Source organism: Coptis chinensis, chromosome 4 (assembly GCF_015680905.1).
Source record: "Coptis chinensis isolate HL-2020 chromosome 4, ASM1568090v1, whole genome shotgun sequence".
Taxonomy (NCBI): Eukaryota; Viridiplantae; Streptophyta; class Magnoliopsida; order Ranunculales; family Ranunculaceae; genus Coptis; species Coptis chinensis.
This window is the reverse complement of record NC_141459.1, coordinates 39,287,473-39,310,646: the sequence shown is the minus strand read 5'-3', so window position 1 is coordinate 39,310,646 and position 23,174 is coordinate 39,287,473. Positions and strand designations below refer to the sequence as shown.

The window sequence follows — 23,174 nt, the reverse complement described above, 5'->3', positions numbered from 1 at the left end:
CTATGTGGCGCCCATCTCACTTCACCAACCTAACCTCTCACTTAGGTTTCAATCTCAACAAAAAAAAAAAAAAAAAAAATATGGAATAAAAATCATTTTGGGAATATTTTCACAGCAAAAGAAACACTCAAAAAAGATATTCAGATTGCACAAAACTTGGATCCTGATGAAAACTATAAACGTGAAGAAATTCATTGGAAACAAAAATCTAGTGATCAAATTGTTAAAGAAGGTGACCGTAACACTCGTTACTTTCATATGAAAACGGTATACAGGAGGAAACATAATAGGATTGAATGACTCAAAGATGAAATAGGCACATTGGGTTTCGGGTATAACCAATTTAGGTAACCTTCTTGAGAAGCACTTCTCAAATATTCTTGAAACCGTCCACCCCAAACACCTTGACCTCTCGCACTTGTTCCATCAGTCAATTACTGATGAAGAAAACTTGTCCTTAATCAACTGCCCTGATGACAATGAAATCCAATATGCTATCTTCATCATTGGGGCTATGAAAGCCCCTAGTCCTGATGGCTTCCCAAGTCTTTTCTACCACCACTCTTGGGACATCGTAGGGTTTGACATTTGTAATTTAGTTAAAGATTTTTTCCACAACAATATCTCTCTTGCATCCATTAACTCCACCAACATTGTTCTCATTCCTAAAATTCAACACCCAACTACACTTCCGTCCCATTAGTCTATATAATGTTTCCTACAAGATAATAACTAAAATCTTGGTGGCCAGACTAAAACCCATTCTTCAAACCATCATCTCCCCTCTACATAGTGCTTTCCTCTCTCCTCCCTCAATGCGGGTCAAATTACTGATATTATCATCATTGCTCACAAGCTCTTGCGAACCATGAAACATAAACAGGGTCGCAGTGGTCTCATGGCCATTAAGTTGGACATGACCAAAGCTTTTCATCGAATCGAATGGGATCCATTACTTAAGATTATGAATAACTTGGGGTTTAATAGTAAATGGATATCTCTGATTTCTAATTGCATCAAAACCACAAATTATTCTATCCTTCTTAATGGCTCTCCATTCGGTTTTTTCAAGTCGTCCAGAGGATTATATTAAGACAGGCTGACCCCATGTCACCTCTCCTTTTTATTCTCTGCATGGAGGTTCTTACTCGTCTCTTAAATGTCAAACAAGAACAAGGTAAGTTGCATGGCATTCATGCAGCTTGATGATCAGTCCCCAAATGTGCATTTTATTACCTTTACAATACTTCAATTATGCCCTTCTTATGCTTAATGAACATATAACTTATAACTTTTTCTACCGTTTGCAGGATATAGGCCATTTAGGACGTATATTCCTAAGAGTAAGTCAAATGGGGGGCTATATGGGATGCTAAAGGCAAATATAACACCCCAACCACAAAAATGTCATTCCAATGGGGCTGCTAAAAGGGTCTTAAATTTGGAAGGAGTCAAAAACCCAACCAAAGTTAAAACCTTCGCTAGCAGCTGCCATAATAAGTTCTGGGAGACGGACGACATAGTTTCTGCCGTCTGTTGGTTATTTATGTACAGACGGCAGAAACGTTTCTGCCGTACATATCCCGTTTTAATTAAATTGACGGGACGCCGAAACTCGTTGCCCCAGTATACCGAGCGTAAAAACCCGACAAATCCCATTATTCTTTTCATATACAAACTCACTCCACTTCATTCCATTCCAATTCATTTAATTCATACAATAGAAACAACAATCCACACATATAATTCAACTAAACAAAATTCATTAATTAAACAAATATGATTCAATTCATTCAACTAAAGAAAATCAATAGAAGTAAATCAACACACATATAAAAACAAATTCTAAACTAATTTCCGCTCGAACTTTCGCCAGCTTGCCTCTTCTTTGATTTACTCGCTCGCCGTGATTCTCGCAATGTCAATTCTAGCACCTGCACTTCTAACTCCGCGACTCTATCAGGTGTCTTTTTCATCTCTTCTCACTTGATCACCAAATAATGATAGTATTCGTTGGTTGTATTCATAAACGAATCGCGCATCCTATGCATTATTAATTAGCTACGACTCGGCATATCGCACTCTAAGTGTAGCCTACAAAAAAATCAATAACTTTAAAAAAAATCATCACTATAAACCAAATATAATTCAAGTTTCAAAATATAAACCAAATATTAACCTCATATAGAGTGTCAAAATCCGGGACAAGGTTCGGAAGATAACTTTGATCAACATGAGGTATAGGTATGGCAACATACATTCCCTGAGATGTAACTATGCCATTGCTCCATGGGTTATCCGGATCGGAAGGAGCTGTAACAAAAGACTCGTAAGGACCTTGAGATGAAAAGTAAGGCTCAGCAGGGTGTGGGATACTCAAATCACTTCTAATAGCCTTATGTCCTATAAAGTCCATATTAGCAGCTCTATACATGTTAGCAAACAATATGATCCCCCTTGAGATGCGATCCCAGTAACTATTATAGTCACCATTCACATATAAATATAGAGAATCTTATGGCCACAAGTCTTTATGCATTCTAAGATAGGACCTCCACTGAATGACTCTTCCCAATGGGCACATATTCTCCGGAGGAGGGTGTGGGATGAAAAGTGTCCCAACGATTTGGTGCCAACACCTATCACCCAGGTACCACACGATGATACCTCCAAACTCAAAGACGATTCGGCACATTGTAAGATTATACGAACGACGTACATGGTGAATCGCCTCATATAACCAAATATCATCCATGATATCTCCCTCCACATCATCAACATTTAATTCCATATATCGAGTATAAAACCATGGTATCCACTGTATCACCAATGCCGACCTAGTCTCGAGTTGGTTACGATCTAAGTGAATGTTGTGGCATCCTTGGCCAATTCGGCAATCTTTAAAGTCATTCATCCATGCTATAATCCGTGGGACGATATCACTGTTCATGTTCAGTCTTAGAAGAGGAGCCATGGTAGGTACGTACTCATGCCACCAATACTATCATAAAAACAAATATCGAAATCAAACTTGTACGTAATTTAAAAATTATAATACTATCATAAAGTTATAATACTAAGAATTTAAAACTTACTTGTAAAAGAGGGGTGAAGACACCACATTGACCATCCACAACATTTGCTGTGACTCGACATGCTTGAGCCAACGCGTAAATCAAATCTTCAAATATAGCACCACTCCAATCATACTGATGCATGTAATCTAACTAAACCAAACACTCTATCCAACCTAATCTCAGTGAACTATCACCCGTGGGGAAGAAACACTGCGTGATTAAGTAAAAATAGAGTGCTCTCAAATATCTCTCCCGATCTGTACCCATCGGGCACCAACCTTTGTCACTCTCTTTCGTCTTCTCCATGAACTCATTCACAAAAAAGGAGGGTTTGATACCCCCTTTAGCCCAATGCTCCGGCATATATTTGGCCATTTGCTGTGCATAATCAAAAGTTGCGAACCGACCTTCTCCAAATGTAACGACCTTTCCCCTTCCTACGCTAATTCCCGTGAGCATAGTAACATCCATTGGAGTGATGCCTATCTCGCCTTGTGGAAAGTGTGAGTTGTGTCCTACCACCGCTCGATCAAAGCGTATATCAAACCATGGTCGGCGTTTTGATAACCACATCGAAACAATGACCCAAACGGAGATTGTAAAATTTTATTTCTTATGCCTTCAAAACAATCTCTTTTGGCAACCATTATCTTCCACCAATTGTTCACGGATGCCCAATAACACCGCAATTTCATCTCCCCCCCTCCCTAAACATTTATTCAAAACATTTATTCTTTAAAATTAAAGAAAATACAAATTATGATGTTAAAGAAATCAAATTTAACGATCAAATGCTTACCATATTTACACGATGAGAGATGTGAGTTTCTGGGTTTCTTGCCAATGTAGCATGTGTTAGTGGATCGACTGGGTTCGGAAATTCAATTACTGGAGGGTTTTGCAAATTATAGACTTCATCGACATTTTCATTCTCATCGACGTTTAGCGCTGACGTCGATTATTGTGTCAATCTACTAACTAATTTTCGGCCGAAAAATTGTTTACCCTTGTTACTCATTTTGCGTGGCACCTACAATTCAATCAACAATATCCTCTTTATAACTTCAATTTAAACAAAACGCACAATTTCAAACTAACATTCTAAAACATCAATTCCAACATTCTAATTCAACAAACAATTCAACAAACATTAAACTAATCCCTTTAACCTTACAATTCCAACATTCTAATTCAACAAACAATTCAACATTCTAATTAAACATTAAACTAATCAAAATACCTCACAATCAATCAAAATAAACTCAATAAAATCGAATTTCAAAGTTGTAATTAATAATTCATACCTGGTGAATGTATATCAAAATAATCTAACAAAAATTGAGATGAGAGAGAGGATGCCGTGAGATTGAGAGGGAAGAGACGAGAGAGAGAGAAGAGAGAAATGGAGAAGAGAAAGAAATTCACGTTTTTAGTAAGCGCCATATCATTTACGACATAGTTTCTACCGTCATTTGCAATTTAATGCATTGCATTTTACGAGAGTTTCGCGCCATCGTATCCTGAACTTAACAGCTACTAAAAAGTGTGATTGGAATGGTTTTTTTATTTTGGTCTGCTAAATATGGCTGAGCCTGCTAAAAGGCCTATGTGGCACCTTTTAGCAGCCCATTATAGCAGCCTTCCATTGGACTTGCTATAATACGTGCATTTTAGCACAAAAATGATTGCTATTAACGCTATTTGGGAAGATTCCAGCTTAGGAGCAAAAGTGTTTGAAATTCAAAGTCAACTCTCAAAAACTCAAGGACTCAAAGCTAAAAGCTATGGACTCAGGGACTTAAAGCCAAAATCAAGAATTCAATTCTATGGGCTTAGGTTAAAAGCCCACAAAGTTTAAAGGTTGTTTCTAGAAGGAAGTGATAAGAGCCCAAAACTATAGTTTTAACCCCTTAACCATTGATAAGAGCCCAAAACTGTAGTTTTAACCCCTTAATAATCATACTGTTAGACCAATTATGTGAATAATAAGTAAGAGTTAACACTGATTACGCGTTTTTATGCATTTCGGGCTTCAAAGTCCATTATGTGCGAGAAATGTACCACTTTAGCGAGATCTGAGGAGCAAAAGTCGGTGAGAACTTCCAAAGCCGTATCTTTGGACTCAGACCTCAGAATTGGGCCTACCTTATGTCAAAACGACCGGCTCGGAAAGAGCTTTGCAATGGTCCAAGCCTTGACCCAATCAGAGGAGCAGAAGTGGACGAAAAGTCTGTGGAAGTCAACTGCAGCTGAAGAGGCCTTTTGAATTTGAAAAGAATTGGGTTTTGGGCACGATTCTCTGGCCCAAAACATGGCTCCAAGCCCATGCACGATTTTTGGATCTGAATGTATAAGAACAAAAGCTTAGTTCATTGTTAATGGTAGATAGTTAGGTTAGAAAATAAATTAGATTAGTTAGCCTCCATTAAACCTTAATTCTAGATCTAGTTTTCATTAGATTAATTAAGTTTAATTTCATTTCAATTCTTGTTTTAGATTAAACTCTCAAATTATTGTTCTTGATTGATTAGATAATAAAATAGTTATTTTGTCAATTTAGATTTATAGATCTAAATTCCATTATTGTTTGTTATCATTTCATAGTTATTAATTAGATTTGATTATTGTTTAGTGAAATCGCGTAAAGTTAGAATCTTTTCATTATGTTTAGTTTAGATTTAATGGGAATTGTTAGTTTGATGAATCAAGGCTAAATCCTCCATTAGAGGGTTTGATGAAGCCTTGATGAAAAAACTAGTGGTTAGTATAGAATTGGTTGTAGAATCTATTCCACTCTAGAAAGTCGTGTTTAAGCCATGAGAATGGGTGGGCGACTTCACATGCTAGTTAATTACTTTCGGTAGAAATGCCATGAACACTAGGGATTAGAACTTCGAATTTCTTGCCGTGAGAGCGTGAGAATCGAGATACAAGAATCTATACTAGGTTATTAAGTTGGATTAGAGGTGGATTCAATTCCCCTCTAATCCTTTATCTAGATTCAAAACAAGCATATTTCCATAGTATTATTAAAGTATTAAATTCAAAGCGTAGACTCATTTTAGTTTCATCGTGGTATAACACCGCCCATTAAAGCTCTCATTGACTTAAAAGCGACTAGTTAGACTTAGAAAACAATCCATGCTAGAGAACTAGGAGTGGAGCGAACTTCATTACTCCATTTAGTGCAATTAGCATTGAGAGTAGAAGATTTGATAATAGAAAACGTAAAAGTACCAAGTTTAGTTTACTTCGTTTTGGATTCATAGTTCATTTTAAGTAGGTAAACTATTCATTTTATTAGATTATCAAATGGCGCTGCGTCTTAGTTGCACTTTAGCATTGTTTTCTTTGTAGAAGTAGTCATTTTAAGTCCCATTAAACCCACCCACCCTTGTTTGATTCATCTGTGGTTATTATTAGTTTGTTCGAAAAATTCGAGGAAAAAAATACCGCGAGGCGCCCAAAAGGAAGCGCGACCAGCTATGTTCTTGGAATTTCATTAATACACTGGCGTGCGCCAGCAAAAAGAAGCGACCAGCTAAGTTACTTTAATTTTCTTCTTTTCTAGGCGCCCAGCGAAAGCGACGACCAGCTAAGTTCTTGGAACTTCGAATTTACCTTGGCGGCGCCAGCCAAGATAAATGCGCCAGCCGCCTTAGCTGAAATTTCCGGATTTCCCGGGTTTGATTCGAACCGAGTTGTCAAGTTTTTCGGTGTTCTAATCTCTTATTTACACTGAACAACAAGCGTAAACAAGGCGCTATTCAAACCGTAGCAAGGGAGGCATTCGGTACTCCTTCTTCCACTTTCCTCGCATCTTACGTATTGGAGGAGTTTTAATTCTAGTATAATCGGGCTTGTTTTTCGTAGAAATAAATACAACACGCCTATCTAGAATTTCACACACTACACGATATTATGGTGAAGAAAGAGAGACTCCTCTCTCGACTTTTATAAAGCTTTGGCGATAGCCCTAAATCTTGCATCGTTCTAGCGGACCAATGGGGGGATTTTTAATTCCCCAAACATATTTAATCATTACCCGTTTTCATGGTCTAGACCATGAAAAACCTTACCAACACATGTCGTGGGATTGAACAAGTCCTTACAACATTCCATCATCCTACCGTTGAGTGCGGACGAGATTAAACTAAGGGTATTTCCCTTCACCTTAGCCGATAAAGGCGTCGTCTTGGATAAGCGCCCAAAGCCCTAATTACGTGGACTTCGTGGGCCAAACTTGTTCATTTGTTTATGGAACATTTTTACCCACCCCTAAAGGCGGATGAGATGCTTTCCAAGATTCATTTTTTTCCGACAAAATCCTCATGAATCATTTTACGAGGCTTGGAATCGTTTCACCGATCTGCTTATAGAGTGTCCACACCATAACTTAGCTAAAGACCGCGTTAGTTAGTGCCTTTTTCAAAGGACTTCTACACCACCATAAAGAAGTCCTTGACATAATGAATGGGGGTAGTTTCCTAAGTAAAGGGAGCCAATGAGGCTTACAAATTTTTAGAGGATCAAACTAAAGCGAAATAACAACCGGGGGTAGTGGCGATTACTCCCTCCGCTAGTTCTTCTTCCACGATTAAAGGCTACCCGTATGTTTGAGGTTAAACCCGATCTAGAACTTAAAAATTTAATCGAATCTCTAACTAAAAGGTTGAGGCCATTTCTGTACAACAAAAGCCTATCCCGTCATGAATGTAAATTCAAATCCATGTAGTTTGTTTTGGAGTCACGAGCATCCGACTCCCACTTGTCATCTATAGCCTATGAACATTCTTGTTCTATTAATAGTGAACCTAAGCCCCTTGGAGACAAAATCCCAACCGGTTGGAGAAATAACCAACAAGTCACACCTCCGAGTCAATAATCAATATGTTAGGCCAACACCGCGGTTATAACCAAGCTCCTCGGGACAAGGGCGAGTCGGGGTAATTATAATAATTATAACAACCAAGCACAACCTCGACAAGGTCAAGCACAAGGTCAATATAGTTATAATAATTATAATGCTAATAGAGGTATCGTTCCGGTAAATAATAACTATCACAATCCGCCTATAAATAATCAATGCGAGATAGTTCCAGTCACACCACCCGTGACTATTACACCCACACAACCGGATCGTCTTGACACCTTCATACAAGTGAGCCAACAACTTTTCCAAACCATGGCTCAATCTAACCAACACATTCTACAATCTGTTAATAATTTAAACCAACAGTTAGCCCAAGAGAAAGCCCAACCAAAAGGTGTGTTTCGAGCCAAAGCGATACCCAACCCTAGAGCGGCAAACACGACCTTTGAGGTAAAGCGGTAATACTAGTGCGGAAACTACAAGCGTGGGTGAGCTAAATGCCATCACCACTCTCCGGATACGGAAGAGTGGTTGATAACAAAGTAACTATGCCTATAGTTACCCCATCGATACTCCTACAACGGATGTCGAACTAGATACGAAATAGAAACTGAAGAGCCTACAACTGTAGTAGAGGTACTAGTTAAACCACAACCTAAGAAACAAAAAGCCAAGGTTAAACATCCTGTTGATCCATATGCTAATTATAGAGAAAAACACCGTTTCCCCAAAATTAGCCATGTTAACTAGGGATACAAATTATGAGGAGATTAGGAGCGTTTTCAAAATCTAACTATAAACCTTCCCTTTCGAAGCTATTAAAAAGCTACCACACCATGCTAAGTTTCTTAAGGAGTTGTGTACTACTAGGCGTAAGACCAATATACCAAAAGGCCTTTTTTTAAGAACAATTCCCAACGCTTATCTGAAAAATAATGGAATTGTTAAGTACAAGGACCACAGTTAGATCCCTCTTGTCTGATGCACCTTAGGAGATTCTCACCACGGCGACCGCATTTATTAGACACGGGGGCTAGTGTTAACTTACTCCCATTTTATTTGTATAAACAAATAGGTCTAGAGGAGATGCAACCTACTAAAATGGCGTTGCAATTAGGCTGACCGGTCTATTAAGTATCCTAAGGGTGTGGTTGAAAAACGTGCTAGTTAAAGTCCAAAATTTTACTACCCGGCCGACCGTTGTCCTAACCACGAAGTCACTAACGACTCTGTACCTATCATTTTAGGGCGTCCCTTCTTGGCTACTGCCAACGCGGCTCATAAACTGCGCGATGGTTCGATGTCCTTGTCCTTTGCCCATCTTTACGTTGAGGTAAATGTTTTCAAAACTAGGACCGCGATATCACGATTCATCTACAAATGGAGAGGTTAGCATGATCGAGCTTAGCTCAAGATTACTTCAAAACATGTTTCGGGAGAAACAGATTAACAAATTCCTTTCCTTCGGAAATTCCGACTTTAACAATGACTCCACGGTAGTAGGCGAAATAGAAGAAGAATTCCTGCAACTCTTTTTGCACCGGCTTCTTTACCACTTCAGCGAGTCCCCCTTGCCAACAACCATACATCCTTTGATGCTATGGCGGAAGATGAATTTTTCAATCTCTATCCCAGTGATCCTTTTGACCCAACTATTGAGGAATGTCTTGCACATATCAAGATTTCGATGATATGGACTTGAGAGCTCTAGGCGAGAATCATTCACCTTCCCTCACCAATATTCCCCACCCTCCACCTTTTCAAAGGAACCTCGAGTTTGCACTTTTCGATCCTTTAGTTTCTCCCTGTTCTTCATGATTTTTAAATCCACCTATTAAACAAATACTTCCCAAGGATAAACCACTAGACACCTTCATTTTTAGACTTGAGGCAGGTCCCTAACTACACCATGAATGAGTTTTGTGCTAAACCCACATCCTCATTTTTTCCATGCTTTCCCTTTAAAACTTATCCCAATCCACCATATCTTCCCTGACCATTCACTTTTCCACACTTATTCACTAGGACACCCTCTCATTCAAAGATGAAACATAAGGTGCCTGCTTTCGGTTATGTTATAGGTCTATCCGACTTAGCTTTCATTCCACTAGGCTGCGTCGAGGAAATCTTGGTGCTTGATTGTGTTTGGATATGTTTTCTTTGATATTTATTTATGGAATGATCCACAACTATTTTTAGGTTGTTGATATATGATAAACTACATATTCATACATATGTTTAGATAAAGTCTCGAGTATCTGACTATAAACGACTCAATTCTTGTGTTTGGTGCATTTCCTTTCATTTCAATATATTATTGAGTGCACCATTCAGGTAACCGGGCCCTCCCTATGGAGTGTGTGGCTGTAAGTACCGGATCCTAAGTCCACGTTTCACATAATTCACGTTTTCCACTCTTGCATGTTTTCTCGGTTTTGAGTCATGTTTCTCTGGGTGTGAATTTTGTCTTTACTGCTTATTGTTTTCCTTTATATTAAACCTAATTCATAAAAAGTAAAAAAGTTTAAAGCTATAAAAATAGTAATCTAGCAAGTCTCGGGAATCTGACTTTAAAAGACCCCCGTTTTAAAACAAATTTTTACAAACCTGTTTTCAAAAATTTGTTTGGGGAATATAAGTGTTTAGTTTTTCCATTCTTGATCACTTAAATTCCTATTCTTACCCCACCTCGCTCCTTGAAGAGTAGCTAGATTTCTACTTGTTTGTTGTTTTGATGTTGTCTTTTATTATTTTTAGTAGATAGGATGTTACGTTGTTAAATTCCGTAGTTAATTTTGACTTTTGTAGTGAAATGTTGTTTGAATGACAATATGAATATAATGTCGTTATTTTCATTGTGCGTGATTAGTTAATGTTGATCCCACCTTCCCAAACTGTTTGGGGGTGGTGTTATCTATTCTAGCATGATTTTATATAAACTTCATTCATTCTACACTCCTGACCTACACTTACACATAACTTCCATCACTCACCTTTCACTCCCGCGTTTAGTCTCATTTTTCAATTTTCAGCAACTCCGAAGCGCTTTTCATCCCCTCGGGGGCGCACTTTCAGCGCTCTGTATATTTTGTTCTGAATTTTGCTCGAGGCGCCATTTTAAAGCCGAATTGGCGACCATACATCTACTGGACCTAGAAACGACCAGCTAAAAAACTTCGGAATTCTAAAATTTCAGTTCACGCGCCCTATATGGCCAGCGCCAGCGCTGACTTCCGTGGACCCGAAAAAATTCCAGTTTTCTCACGGGTAGTTTCGGATCATTCATAGCTATTCCAGGCGTAATTTTGAGATGACATCTCCTATAATAATACCGAACAGTCTTTCAAAGATTTGTTCCAAAGCACTACTTATGGTGCTTGGTTTTGTGAGGTGATCACACCGCGTAGGCTAGGAACCGCTTATGGGTCTTGCTAGCAATTGTTCTTGGACTTGCCATGCCCGGCTGAAATACAAGACCCATGATGCTATTGGGTAGATAATATGCATGTCCGGGAGTGGAGGTAAGTTTTAGTTTACATTGAGTGTGCGCTTATGTCCCAAGCAATTTCATTCTGTTAACCCCATAATGGGTGGAACTCTTATAGAGTTCGCGTCGGTTTTGTATTTCCTATATTAGTATGTTCTAACCTTGTTTTGCGGATGTTCCATAATTTCCGCAGCGTTTCCATGGTATTTTCCTACCCTCTTTATTTAAATGCTTTGAGGACAAAGCATGCTTTTGTTTTTAGGCATAGAAACACGTGTAATTAAGTCATCTGTTAGGATATAGATATGTATAATATGCATTTGTTTTCTAGTTAAAAATTTCAAAAATTTAAAAATATAAATAAATAAGTTATGCTATACACTTAGGAATATTGGTATTGTTTTCTTTCTCCATGCTTTTAACAATCTAGAAGTCTCACATAGTTGTTGCATCGAGAATAATTGTTAGAAACTTAGGTTAATACGTAGGTAATAATCTTTGCATCTATCTATAAATATATTACATGAGTATCTATGATTGTTAGCAGTAAGTTTCTGAAATCTAGGCTAGAGTACTTATTCTACAAATCCTGTGAGAATATAGCCTAAAAGCTTTATATGAAAAAACATTTGAGAAATGACACAAGGGAGAAGTAAAATCGGATAGAAAATCACACGTCCACTTGCTTGATCACTAAACCATATCCTAAGTGAGAATTTAGGCGCTCTTTGGATCGATATAGCCAGAAATTCAAACCTATGAATTATTTTCCGCTAGTCACCACTCACGAGCCTTTTCTTTAGCCTTCCATACACCACAATTCCTTTACCACAATTTACAAAAAACAAAAAAAAAAAAAAAAAAAAATAAATCAACCTACCCAATTTAGAATAAGTCCGAGAATAGAATGAGTGAAGAAGAAGAAGAAGAAAAACACATTGTAAACAAAAAAATTGTTACTTGCTTGAGAAAATAAAAAGAAAAGAAGTTTCCATCCAAAGAAAAGAAAAATAGAAATAAAATAAAAACTCCAAAAATAGAATAAAAAGGAGTCAAAAGCCAAGGAAAAAAAAAAAAAATAAAAAATGGCTAAGGATGGAAACAAAGTGTAGAAAAAAAAAATAACAAGGTTTTCTCTAAGTTACATATCTGAAGACTCTATTATCTCGGACTTGTCCTTTTGAATATCCATTTCCTTCCTTCTTAAACCATCTCCTAATCCCCGTAACACCTAATAAAAGACCTCTAGCTCAATTAGGAATAGGTTAGTGTGATAGTAAAAGTGGCGGATGTGTTTTGATTGACCCCAACTTCCTTGTTGTCATGGAGATTGTAAGGTAAAGTGTGTGCCCACTGTACACCGGAGTAATGAAAACTTGAGTGAAAAAATCAGTGTTGTTTCTTGACTATTATTGTGAGAACCTACTTAAGGACGCTATTCCGGGTTCTCGAAAACAAACTGCTAAACATTTGATAGTACTACTCATTGTATATATGTTTATTGTAGATGATTGATTATTATGCATATATTAACTTAGGGTTTTGGTTTGGTTATTCTTATGTAATTGCTAGAGATGTATAGATAGTTGAGCATGAATAAAGGAAACAATAGTTTTATTTTCTTAGTCGTTGTAGTATAGATGAAGTTTGTGAGTACCTTCAACGGAAAACTCTCACGAGGCTATAACTTCGTCCACTAGGGGAATTCCTAGTGGTTTAAGGCCTTGTTGCATATGGTCAATGCAATCGCTTCAGCTCAATAAAGCGAGAGTAGTTAGAACTCCATTTTTGGTCACTTATTCTAATTTCTCATATTTGCTTGAGGACAAGCAAAATCTTTGTTTGGGGGTGGTTTGATAAAAGCCCAAAACTGTAGTTTTAACCCCTTAATAATCATCTTGTTAGACCAATTATGTGAATAATAAGTAAGAGTTAACACTGATTCACAGCGTTTTTATGCATTTCGAGGGCTTCAAAGTCCATTATGTGCAGAAATGTACCACTTTAGCGAGATCTGAGGAGCAAAAGTCAGTGAGAACTTCCGAAAGCCGTATCTTTGGACTCAGACCTCGAATTGGGCCTATCTTATGTCAAAACGACCGGCTCGGAAAGAGCTTTGCAATGGTCAAAGCCTTGACCCAATCAGAGGAGCAGAAGTGGACGAAAAGTCTGTGGAAGTCAACTGCAGCTGAAGAGGCCTTTTTGGATTTGAAAAGAATTGGGTTTTGGGCACGATTCTCGGCCCAAAACATGGCTCCAAGCCCATGCACGATTTTTGATCTGAATGTATAAGAACAAAAGCTTAGTTCATTGTTAATGGTAGATAGTTAGGTTAGAAAATAAATTAGATTAGTTAGCCTCCATTAAACCTTAATTCTAGATCTAGTTTTCATTAGATTAATTAAGTTTAATTTCATTTCAATTCTTGTTTTAGATTAAACTCTCAAATTATTGTTCTTGATTGATTAGATAATAAAAATAGTTATTTTGTCAATTTCGATTTATAGATCTAAATTCCATTATTGTTTGTTATCATTTCATAGTTATTAATTAGATTTCGATTATTGTTTAGTGAAATCGCATAAAGTTAGAATCTTTTCATTATGTTTAGTTTAGATTTAATGGGAATTGTTAGTTTGATGAATCAAGGCTAAATCCTCCATTAGAGGGTTGATGAAGCCTTGATGAAAACTTAGTGGTTAGTATAGAATTGGTTGTAGAATCTATTCCACTCTAGAAAGTCGTGTTTAAGCCATGAGAATGGGTGGGCGACTTCACATGCTAGTTAGTACTTAGAAATGCCATGAACACTAGGGATTAGAACTTCAATTTCTTGCCGTAGAGAGCGTGAGAATCGAGATACAAGAATCTATACTAGGTTATTAAGTTGGATTCGAGGTGGATTCAATTCCCCTATAATCCTTTATCTAGATTCAAAACAAGCATATTTCCATAGTATTAGTAGTTAAATTCAACGTAGACTCATTTTAGTTTCATCGTGGTATAACACCCTTAAGTAAAAGCTCTCATTGACTTAAGAGCTGACTAGTTAGACTTAGAAAACAATCCGTGCTAGAGAACTAGGAGTGGAGCGAACTTCAGTACTCCATTTAGTGCAATTAAGCATTGAGGTAGAAGATTTGATAATAGAAACGTAAAAGTACCAAGTTTAGTTTACTTACGTTTTGGATTCGTAGTTCATTTCGTAGGTAAACTATTCATTTTACATTTATCAACCATCATACTTTTAGACTAATTATGTGAGTAATAATTAAGAGTTAATACTGATTACGTGTTTTTATACATTTCAGGCTTCAAAGTCCATGATGTGCAGAAATGTGCCACTTTAGCGAGATAAAGGAGCAAAAGTAAGTTGCTAAGGAGTTCTATGATTAAAGACCAAGATTCAAGAAGACAAAGCCTTTGTAAAGCCCGGTCAAAAGCTGAAAAGTCGACGCGGGCAGAAACAACACACAAAGTCAACAGAACTTCCGAAGGACGTATCTTTGGACTCAGACCTCGGAATTGGGCCTACCTTATGTCAAAACGACCGGTTCGGAAAGAGCTTTCCAATGGTCTAAGCCTTGACCCAATTAGAGGAGTAAAAGTGGACGAAAAGTCTGTTGAAGCCAAATTCAGCTGAAGAGCCCTTTTGGATTGAAAGAATTGGGTTTTGGGCCTGATTCTCTGGCCCAAAACATGGCTCCAAGCCCATGCACGATTTTTGGATCTGAAAGTATAAAAACAAAAGCTTGACTCTTTGTTAATGGTAGATAGTTAGACCTAGATTAAAAATTTGATTAGTTAGCCTCCATTAATTAGTTTTAGAACTTAGTTTTAGAATTTCAATTAGTTAATTAATTAGTTTTTCATATATTGTTTTAGATCTAGTTTCATGTTTAATTAATTACTTTAGAACAAGTAGATTATTAATTTAGTATTTGAATTATTGTTTTATTATTCATTAGATTAATGAAATAGTGTTCTTGGTAATCTAGTTTCATTTTCCATTTACTTGTTTAGTTCAATTCTTAGATTCAATTATTTATCTTTATTAGATTGAATAGATTTTTGCATGAGTAGTTTCCACTTGAGTTTAAATAAGCAAAGTTGCAATCTTTATATCATGTCTTGTTCGAATTTGATTGGGAATGATAGCGTGATGATTCTCGGCTAAACCTCCATTAGAGGGGGTTGTGAAGCCTTGATGAAGGCTTGATTCGTGTTAATGTTGAATAGTCGTAATTTCCTTTCCACTTTAGAAATGATTAGTTCACCATGAGAATGGGTGTAATCGTTCACATACTAGTTATGAATTGGTAGAAATGCCATGTGTAATTAGGGATTAGGAATAACCCATTGTTCTGCCATGTGGGCGTTCATTCAGATCTGACGATTAAATTTTAGTGGATTAAGTTGAGATAAGGTGGAATCAATCCCCTTCTAACTCTTTATCATAGAATCGACGTAGTATTCCCATAGTTGTTTAAATAGTCGACTAGTTGCATCTTGTGGGTAGTTGCATCGTAGTCTAGTTATTGTTTCGTAAATCTCTCATTAGACTTAGAGTAGAGTAATTAGACTAGAAAACACAGCATGCGGAAGGACTAGGAGTGGAACGAACTTCCTACTCCACTTATCTGTTCAATAGATCGAGAGTAGAACAATCTTTGATAAATTTAAGCACGTAATTAAGTTTTAGTTTACTTATGTTTTGAGTTTTATCGTTCATTTCGTAGGTAAACTTTATCTTTTTATGTTTATCAGGAAGGGCAAAGATGTAATTGGTGTCCTATATAAACCAAAGAGATGTAGAGAATTAGTTATATATCCAATGTTTTAGGATCCAAACCATTTGGTTTGTTAGGAGTAGAGTAACCTAATTTACATTTAAGTCATTTAATTAAAAGTCTTTTTAATTTCTTTTATTTGCTTTATTTGCATTTTCCATTGTTGTTATTCAAGTTTTTAAACCATTGTTTCAAGTCCTTAGTTCTTTCCATCATATGAAATTTCAATCTTGTTTTACATAATAGTTTTCAATATCTTTCTTGATTCCACATTCCATTCAATATTCAAAACCAAGCTATGTTCATTTGACAAGTTCAAATGAATGTAGTTTGGTGAGTTAGTCCACTTTACTAAATCCATCTTTAGTTCATGTTTTAATCTACAAGTCTTAAAAATACGAAGTTTAATCCTTCTGCCTTTATACAAACAAGAGTTTTACATTTAGTAATCACTTAGAACAAGTTAAAGAAAGATTAGAAATACTAGAAAGTGATTTTTCAACCATCAAACTATTCCTCCAAACAAAAGGATCTAAGATGAACAACACAACCTTCAACACCACTATTCCATCCTCATCAAATGGTGCCGCTGTCATGAATTCAAATGGGAAGAGGAAGATGGAGCAAAACAACACTTATTGAACCCTTCTTCTCAATTTTAATTTCAATTTTTTTTAGCTTTTTTTCTTAATTTTGTTACTGATGTTTCATTTTCGTATGTTTCCAACACACTTCTGTGCAAACGGAGCCCGAGAATAGCACGAGACGAATCACTGGAACTTACTGTAGCAAAATGAGCGCAAACGGACAAAAGAACCTGCACCGCGCCTGTCACACGCGCGCCCGCACACGAAACACACTCGCACATGTCAGACACGCACCCGCGAGCCGTTCACCCGCGTCCGCATATGACACGCGTCCGCATATGACACGCGTCCGCACCGCATTTACCCACGCCGCGCCTCAATTTTCTCAGATGAAGATTCCGTTGGCTCAAAATCTTCGTGTGTAAGTCTACTTTAATTCCCCCTAGTCTTTTTAATTCAACTGTTAGTAGATGAAAAGTAGATAGATTTGCAAAGTTTTGAGTTTTCAAAACCAAAAATTCAATTAATAAAGCAATTTAAAAATTTAAAAATGTTTATTAATTGAAATGAATTAGTAATCCATCAGCAAGGTTAAATATTAAAATTAGTTTAGTAGCATGTTTAGGTTTTAGTTTTTATTAATTGTTCTTTATGCATGATTAGATTAAGATAATATCATATAATTAAGTTAAAACACAAAAAAATTAATTAGGGTAATTTAAATACAAAATAGTTTAAGTTTTGGAAGTTTAGTTTTTTGGTTTATGTTTACTTACAAAGAGTTGGGGATTCAACCAACTTGGACCGGTTGGATGTGCGAGGCAAGAAAGAGTAGTACCACGCTCGCACATGACAACCCAACTTGGGGGTTGGAGTTCCAATATTTGTTGAACACTTTCCAAACTTGTATATATTTTGTTTAATTAATCATTAGTAAATAGTTAATTAGCTAAACGTAGTTAAACTTTTGTGTTTACCGCTTTCACAGTTTTAACCCCACGAAGGCAAATTTGTTTTAGGCCCACGAAGACAACCAATTGTAACTTATTAGCTTTGCCAACATTTCGACCCAACTTGTGGGTCTTAGTTAGATTAAACTGGTAACCATAAGAAAAAGCTCGAATGGTGGGTTAACACGCAAGACACCAAACACTTCGTCAACCTCACCACGTCGCCTTCACCCCAAGGGCCGTGTACGCACACCTTAGGCGGTAATTTCTAAACCTCCTCGCTACAAAGTGTAAGAGGATACTTGTATGCTATTAAGCATGCATGCATGATTGTGTGATTTATGTTTCAGTCTCGTCTTTACATTATCGCTAAGGCTAAACCCGAGCCCTAAATAACAAAAAGTAGATTTAAGCCTCACTTTAGAACAGACGTTGTGTGAACTGTTTGTTACATAGATCAAACTAAAAAGATAAAATCAATCAAGCAGAGCCAATCTAGTCATGTCCATCAGGACAAACATTTAGCACGAACAAAAAGAGAAGAGAGCTACCAAATTCTATTGGACCAACCACCTTACTCACTCCCCTCATCCAAAAATACCGTGAGTGAGATTCTTGGTGGCATACCATCTGGTGAAGTGGCAATCTTCCCTTTTGACGTGTGTAGAGACAAAATCCTAAATTTGCTCTGATTGATTGATTTGAATCAAAATCCTAAACAATACAAACTCAGCAAATAGCAAATACCTTCTATTCTCTCCAATCCATTTGAATCAATACCACATCTGAGACTAATATTTTCCCCACCAGTCTAAAAACTAACCAACAAGAGGAACAAGATGTTGCTATAAAAAAACCGATTGCTAAAGCCCATCATGATATTTATGACCAATTAAAACCACATCACCATCCACCTGACTATCATGTGAATTCCAGATTCTATGATGATGACTATATACATGAGAACACTTTGATAAAAGAAACTCTAGAACCTATGTTGGAAAGTAACTCGACAAACTTGGGCAATGACATTGAGAAAATTTATGAAGTTCTAGATAAAAAGGACAAAGAAAATGAAGTGCCTGGAGAAGAGGATATAAATTCTATAGTGAAAAATGGATCTAATTTTAGTTTGGCCATTAAAGACTTATTGATGGAACAATTTTTTTTTCCGCTAAAAGGTAATTGATTAAAAGAATAAAAGGTTACAAGGAAAAAGAATAAGAAGTGTTAAGAACTATATAGTATGGGTATCATCAGTTGTGTACCCACCTATTACATCCTACATTTAGCTTATGAAACAGAAGTAAGTAGTAAAGTGGTTCTCTTGATTTCTCACAAAAGGAGGTTTATTATCCCACCATTTACTTTCTCCATTTTGCAATGCTGCTCCATGTCTCTCATAGCTATCCGCACCTGAGTTTGTCTCCCTCCATGTAGCTGTAACATTGATCCATGATGCTTTCTCCCTGAGTTGCTTCCATTTTGTTCTAACCCTCCAATGCACTGTGTCTTCCTGAAAGGCTTTGACTACCATGTAGAGTCGGATTCCACCCAAATATATCGCTAGTCCCGATCTAGTCCCCTTTGAATCCCTTCTATAATTGCATAAGTTTATGCTATATAGTTAGTAGCTACCCTAAGGCCTCCTGCTGCTTCCACCAAAAAGTTACCCATGTCATCCATGAGAATCACTCCCCAACCAGCCCTGCCTGGTTTTTCGCGTGAACTTCCATCCACATTAATTTTTATGATGCCAGGAGGTGGTGGAAGCCAGTAACATTCTAGAATTTTGGGTGCTCTTCTCAGTTTGTGTTGGAGATTAAGGATGTGAAGAATTTTTATTTCGGTCACTGTGTTTTTCATAGTACCTGTCAATTTCTGGTATGCTCTGATGATGGCTCTTCTAGTTAGAAAGCAAATGTTAGAAAAGCTGGAGATTTTCTGATCATAGAGCACCTGATTTCTATTCTTTCATAAGCTTACCAAACTTGTCAGTGAGCAAGCTTTCCACATATCCAGAATCAAAGAGCTATGGTGTTTGGCATGTTACATGATGTCATTGAAGGAATCAATGTGTGATGTAATGTTGAAGATATTTCTAGCATGATCCCAAACTTGCTTGGCCAATTCGCAGTGATAGAGAATGTGCTCTAGGTTTTCTGTCTCCTGCTTACATATACAAGATCAAGAGGCCAGCTGTGTCTTCCATTTTTGTAACATGTCATCTGCTCTGGATACCCCCCGAATCAATTTCCATGCTATACCTTGTGTCTTTGGAAGAATTTTAGAGCTCCAGATGAACTTGCATCCTTTTTGCTTCGGTGCTTTCGTCCGAATATCCTCATGCGCTACTGAGACTGTAAACTTCCCCTTGACATCTGAGAGCCAGACTCTCGCATCTTCCTTTGAATTGTCAGGTTGCTACAGATGAGAGGGATTGATACCGATGAGCTGCATAACTTGAGTCATGTTACTAGAGAAGTTCTAAAGGTTGCCTTGAATGAATTCATTGAGTCGGCCTTGGAGCTTCCTGATATCTTTACATTCTTCCTGGAAAAATTCACAAATCAGTTTTTGATGGATCCAATTCTCCCGCCAAACATTAATTGATGCCCCATTTCCTACCACCCATCCATGCAGGTGATTCATTTCTTTGAGAGCCCATCCAATACCCTTCTAGACTGTCGAGGTCTTATAGTCAGTCCATGTACCCGACCTGTTTGTGTATTTGCCGCATGAAGGCAGACCAATCACTCTCCTCAGTGAGCAAGCCCCAGGCTTGTTTCATTAGCATAGAAAGGTTGATATCCTTGAGTCTCCTGATGCCTAGTCCTCCCTCTTCCAGAGGTTTACATGTTTTTTCCCATGACACCGTAAAAGATTTCCTTTTCGCAGGGTTACCACTCCAGATGAAATTTTGAATGATGCTCTCACATTCTTTTATCATTGATTTTGGCCATTTGTAAATTGCCATGTTATGAAATGGTATACTATTAAGAACATGTCTTGCTAATACTACTCTTCCTTGGAAGGAGAGCATTTTGCCAGGCCAACTTGCAGCTCTGTTCCTGATCTTGTCCATTAGAGGTGCTAACGCAGCTTTTGTCACTCTGCCCATGATCAGTGGAACCCCAAGATACTTTTCAGGTAACATTCCTTCTTTTATACCCATAACCTCCTAAATCAAAAATTTCCTCCTGTTATTCATTGGGCTCAGAAAGATCTTACACTTCTCCTTATTTATGAGTTGGCCAGAGGTATCCTGATATCTGTTAAGAAGTTTGACAAGTTGCTTGATGCCCTTTATATTAGCATTGCAAAAAAGGAAAATGTCATCCGCAAACAATAAGTGAGAAGGACTGAAATATTTGGAATTCACCACCATGTGCTGAATTTTCTTATCAAGAACTAATCTCTTGATGCTTCTACTTAGACAGTCTTCCGCCAGAGCAAAGAGCATCGGGGAGAGAGGGCCCCCTTGTTTCAATCCTCTTCCTGCTGAAAAATATCCCTGAGGACCTCCATTGATCATGATTGACATTGTATTACTCTGAAAGATTGCTTGCAACCATCTGATCCATCTTTCATTGAATCCCACATGCTGCAACACTACCCAAAGAAAGTTCCAGTCCATAGTATCGAAAGCTTGAGAGATGTCCAGTTTGATTCCAATACTTCCACCATGTCGGGGTGTTTGCAATTCATTCACTAACTCTGAGGCTAGGCCAATGGCTTGTTGGGAATTTCTGTTGGGAATGACGCCATATTGTTCTTTACTAATAATTCTTTTTGCAATTGGACACAACCTTTTGGCTAGAATCTTGGTGATGACCTTGAAAATGAAGTTGGAGAGGCATATTGGACGAAACTTGCCCAGCTGATTAGCATTTTCTCTTTCTGGATAAGAACAATGAAGTTGGAATTAAATCCAAGGGGCAATCTAGATTTAATAAAGAAGTAGCTGATGGCTCGTACTAGATCATGCCCAACAATATCCCAATAGTGGTGAAAGAAAAATCCAGAGAATCCATCTGGTCTCGGAGAGCTGTCTGGATTCAGGTGAAAAACTACTGCTTTCACTTCCTCTGCAGACGGAATAGTGGTGAGAAAGTCATTATCCTCCGATTGCAGGTCCTGAGGCATGTGGTGAATGAGTTCCCAGTCCATGATGTGATCTACCTTCCTGAATTTGTCAGTATAGTGTCTGACAATATGATTTCCAATGTCTTCTTGAGTATCTAGAGTGATTCCTTCATCAGTCTTCATTTCTGTGATCAAAGACTTGCTTCTGTTTCCATTAGCCATAACATGAAAGAATTTAGTACTCCTATCATTGTCTGAATCCCATTTTGTTCTTGATTTATGTTTCTAGAACAGTTGCTCTTGCTGTAACAGTAACTCCACTTGGTTCTCTTGGTCCACCATTTGAGTAGCGAACTCCTATGTAGCATTTCCTTTCTCAAAGTGGTCCTGCATCTGCTCCAATTTTTTAGATTCTGCCTCCACTTTGACTTGGATATTGCCAAAAGTGTCCTTATTCCACTTCTTCAGGACACCCTTCAACCTCTTTAGCTTCTGTGTAATAATAAAGATGGAATTTCCCAAAATTGGCTGCTGCCAACTGCCAAGCACTATGTCTCTGAAGGTAGGATGGGTACACAACATATTGAAGAATTTAAAGGGCTTGTTCTTGGGGTGAGGAATGCTGATATTTCCACCCATAAGAGGAGAGTGATCAGAACAAATTCTGCTAGACACCTGATACTTCCAACCAGGGAATAAGGAACCCCAATTTGCATTACAAAGAATTCTGTCTAACTTGCCTAGAATTTTAAAGCTCCTTACTTGTTTGTTCCACCAAATGAGCTGATAACCACTGCTAGGAACTTCCATCAATTGATTATTGCTAATAAAGTCCCTGAATTCATTCATGGAAGTTGCAGTAGGATGATTTCCACCTTTCTTTTCAGTAATACTCAGGTATGCATTGAAGTCCCCTAGAATCAGCCATGCCAAATTGAGTGGATTGATATTAGACAATTCTAGCCAGAGTTGCCTTCTGTGCACCGAGAGACAATGAGCATGAACTATGGTAATGAGAGCTCTGTCAATCATCACAGTAATGTGTTGATTTGAAAAATGAATTAGAGTAGGAGTGGGGATCAAAGCTTTCCAGATGAGCCAAAAATTGGGAACTCAATTCAGATATGAATTAGGATTAGAGTAGAATGCACTGTTTATTCCTAGTGAGTGTAGAACATTAATGGGAAAATCCTGGGGAAGTATTTTAGGTTCTGCGATTCCCACAATATCTGGATCCCACTTATTGATAATCTTAGATATACGGTTTTGTGATTTGTCATTTGCAATACCTCTAATGTTCCAAAAGACGCACCTCATTGTGATG

General features: G+C 37.5%; 1 protein-coding gene across 1 annotated transcript; it reads right to left on the bottom strand.

The window, feature by feature from the left end:
* Positions 1-22,207: 22,207 nt before the first annotated feature.
* On the bottom strand, positions 22,208-22,882 carry LOC147503451 (uncharacterized). The gene has a single exon (XM_086604848.1). The coding sequence runs from the start codon at positions 22,880-22,882 to the stop codon at positions 22,208-22,210; it is 675 nt and encodes a 224-aa protein (XP_086460974.1).
* Positions 22,883-23,174: the final 292 nt, after the last annotated feature.

What these genes read in the sequence shown, in the direction of transcription:
- LOC147503451 (XM_086604848.1), bottom strand. Translation starts at nt 22,882, where the DNA reads ATGATTGACAGAGCTCTCATTACCATAGTTCATGCTCATTGTCTCTCG.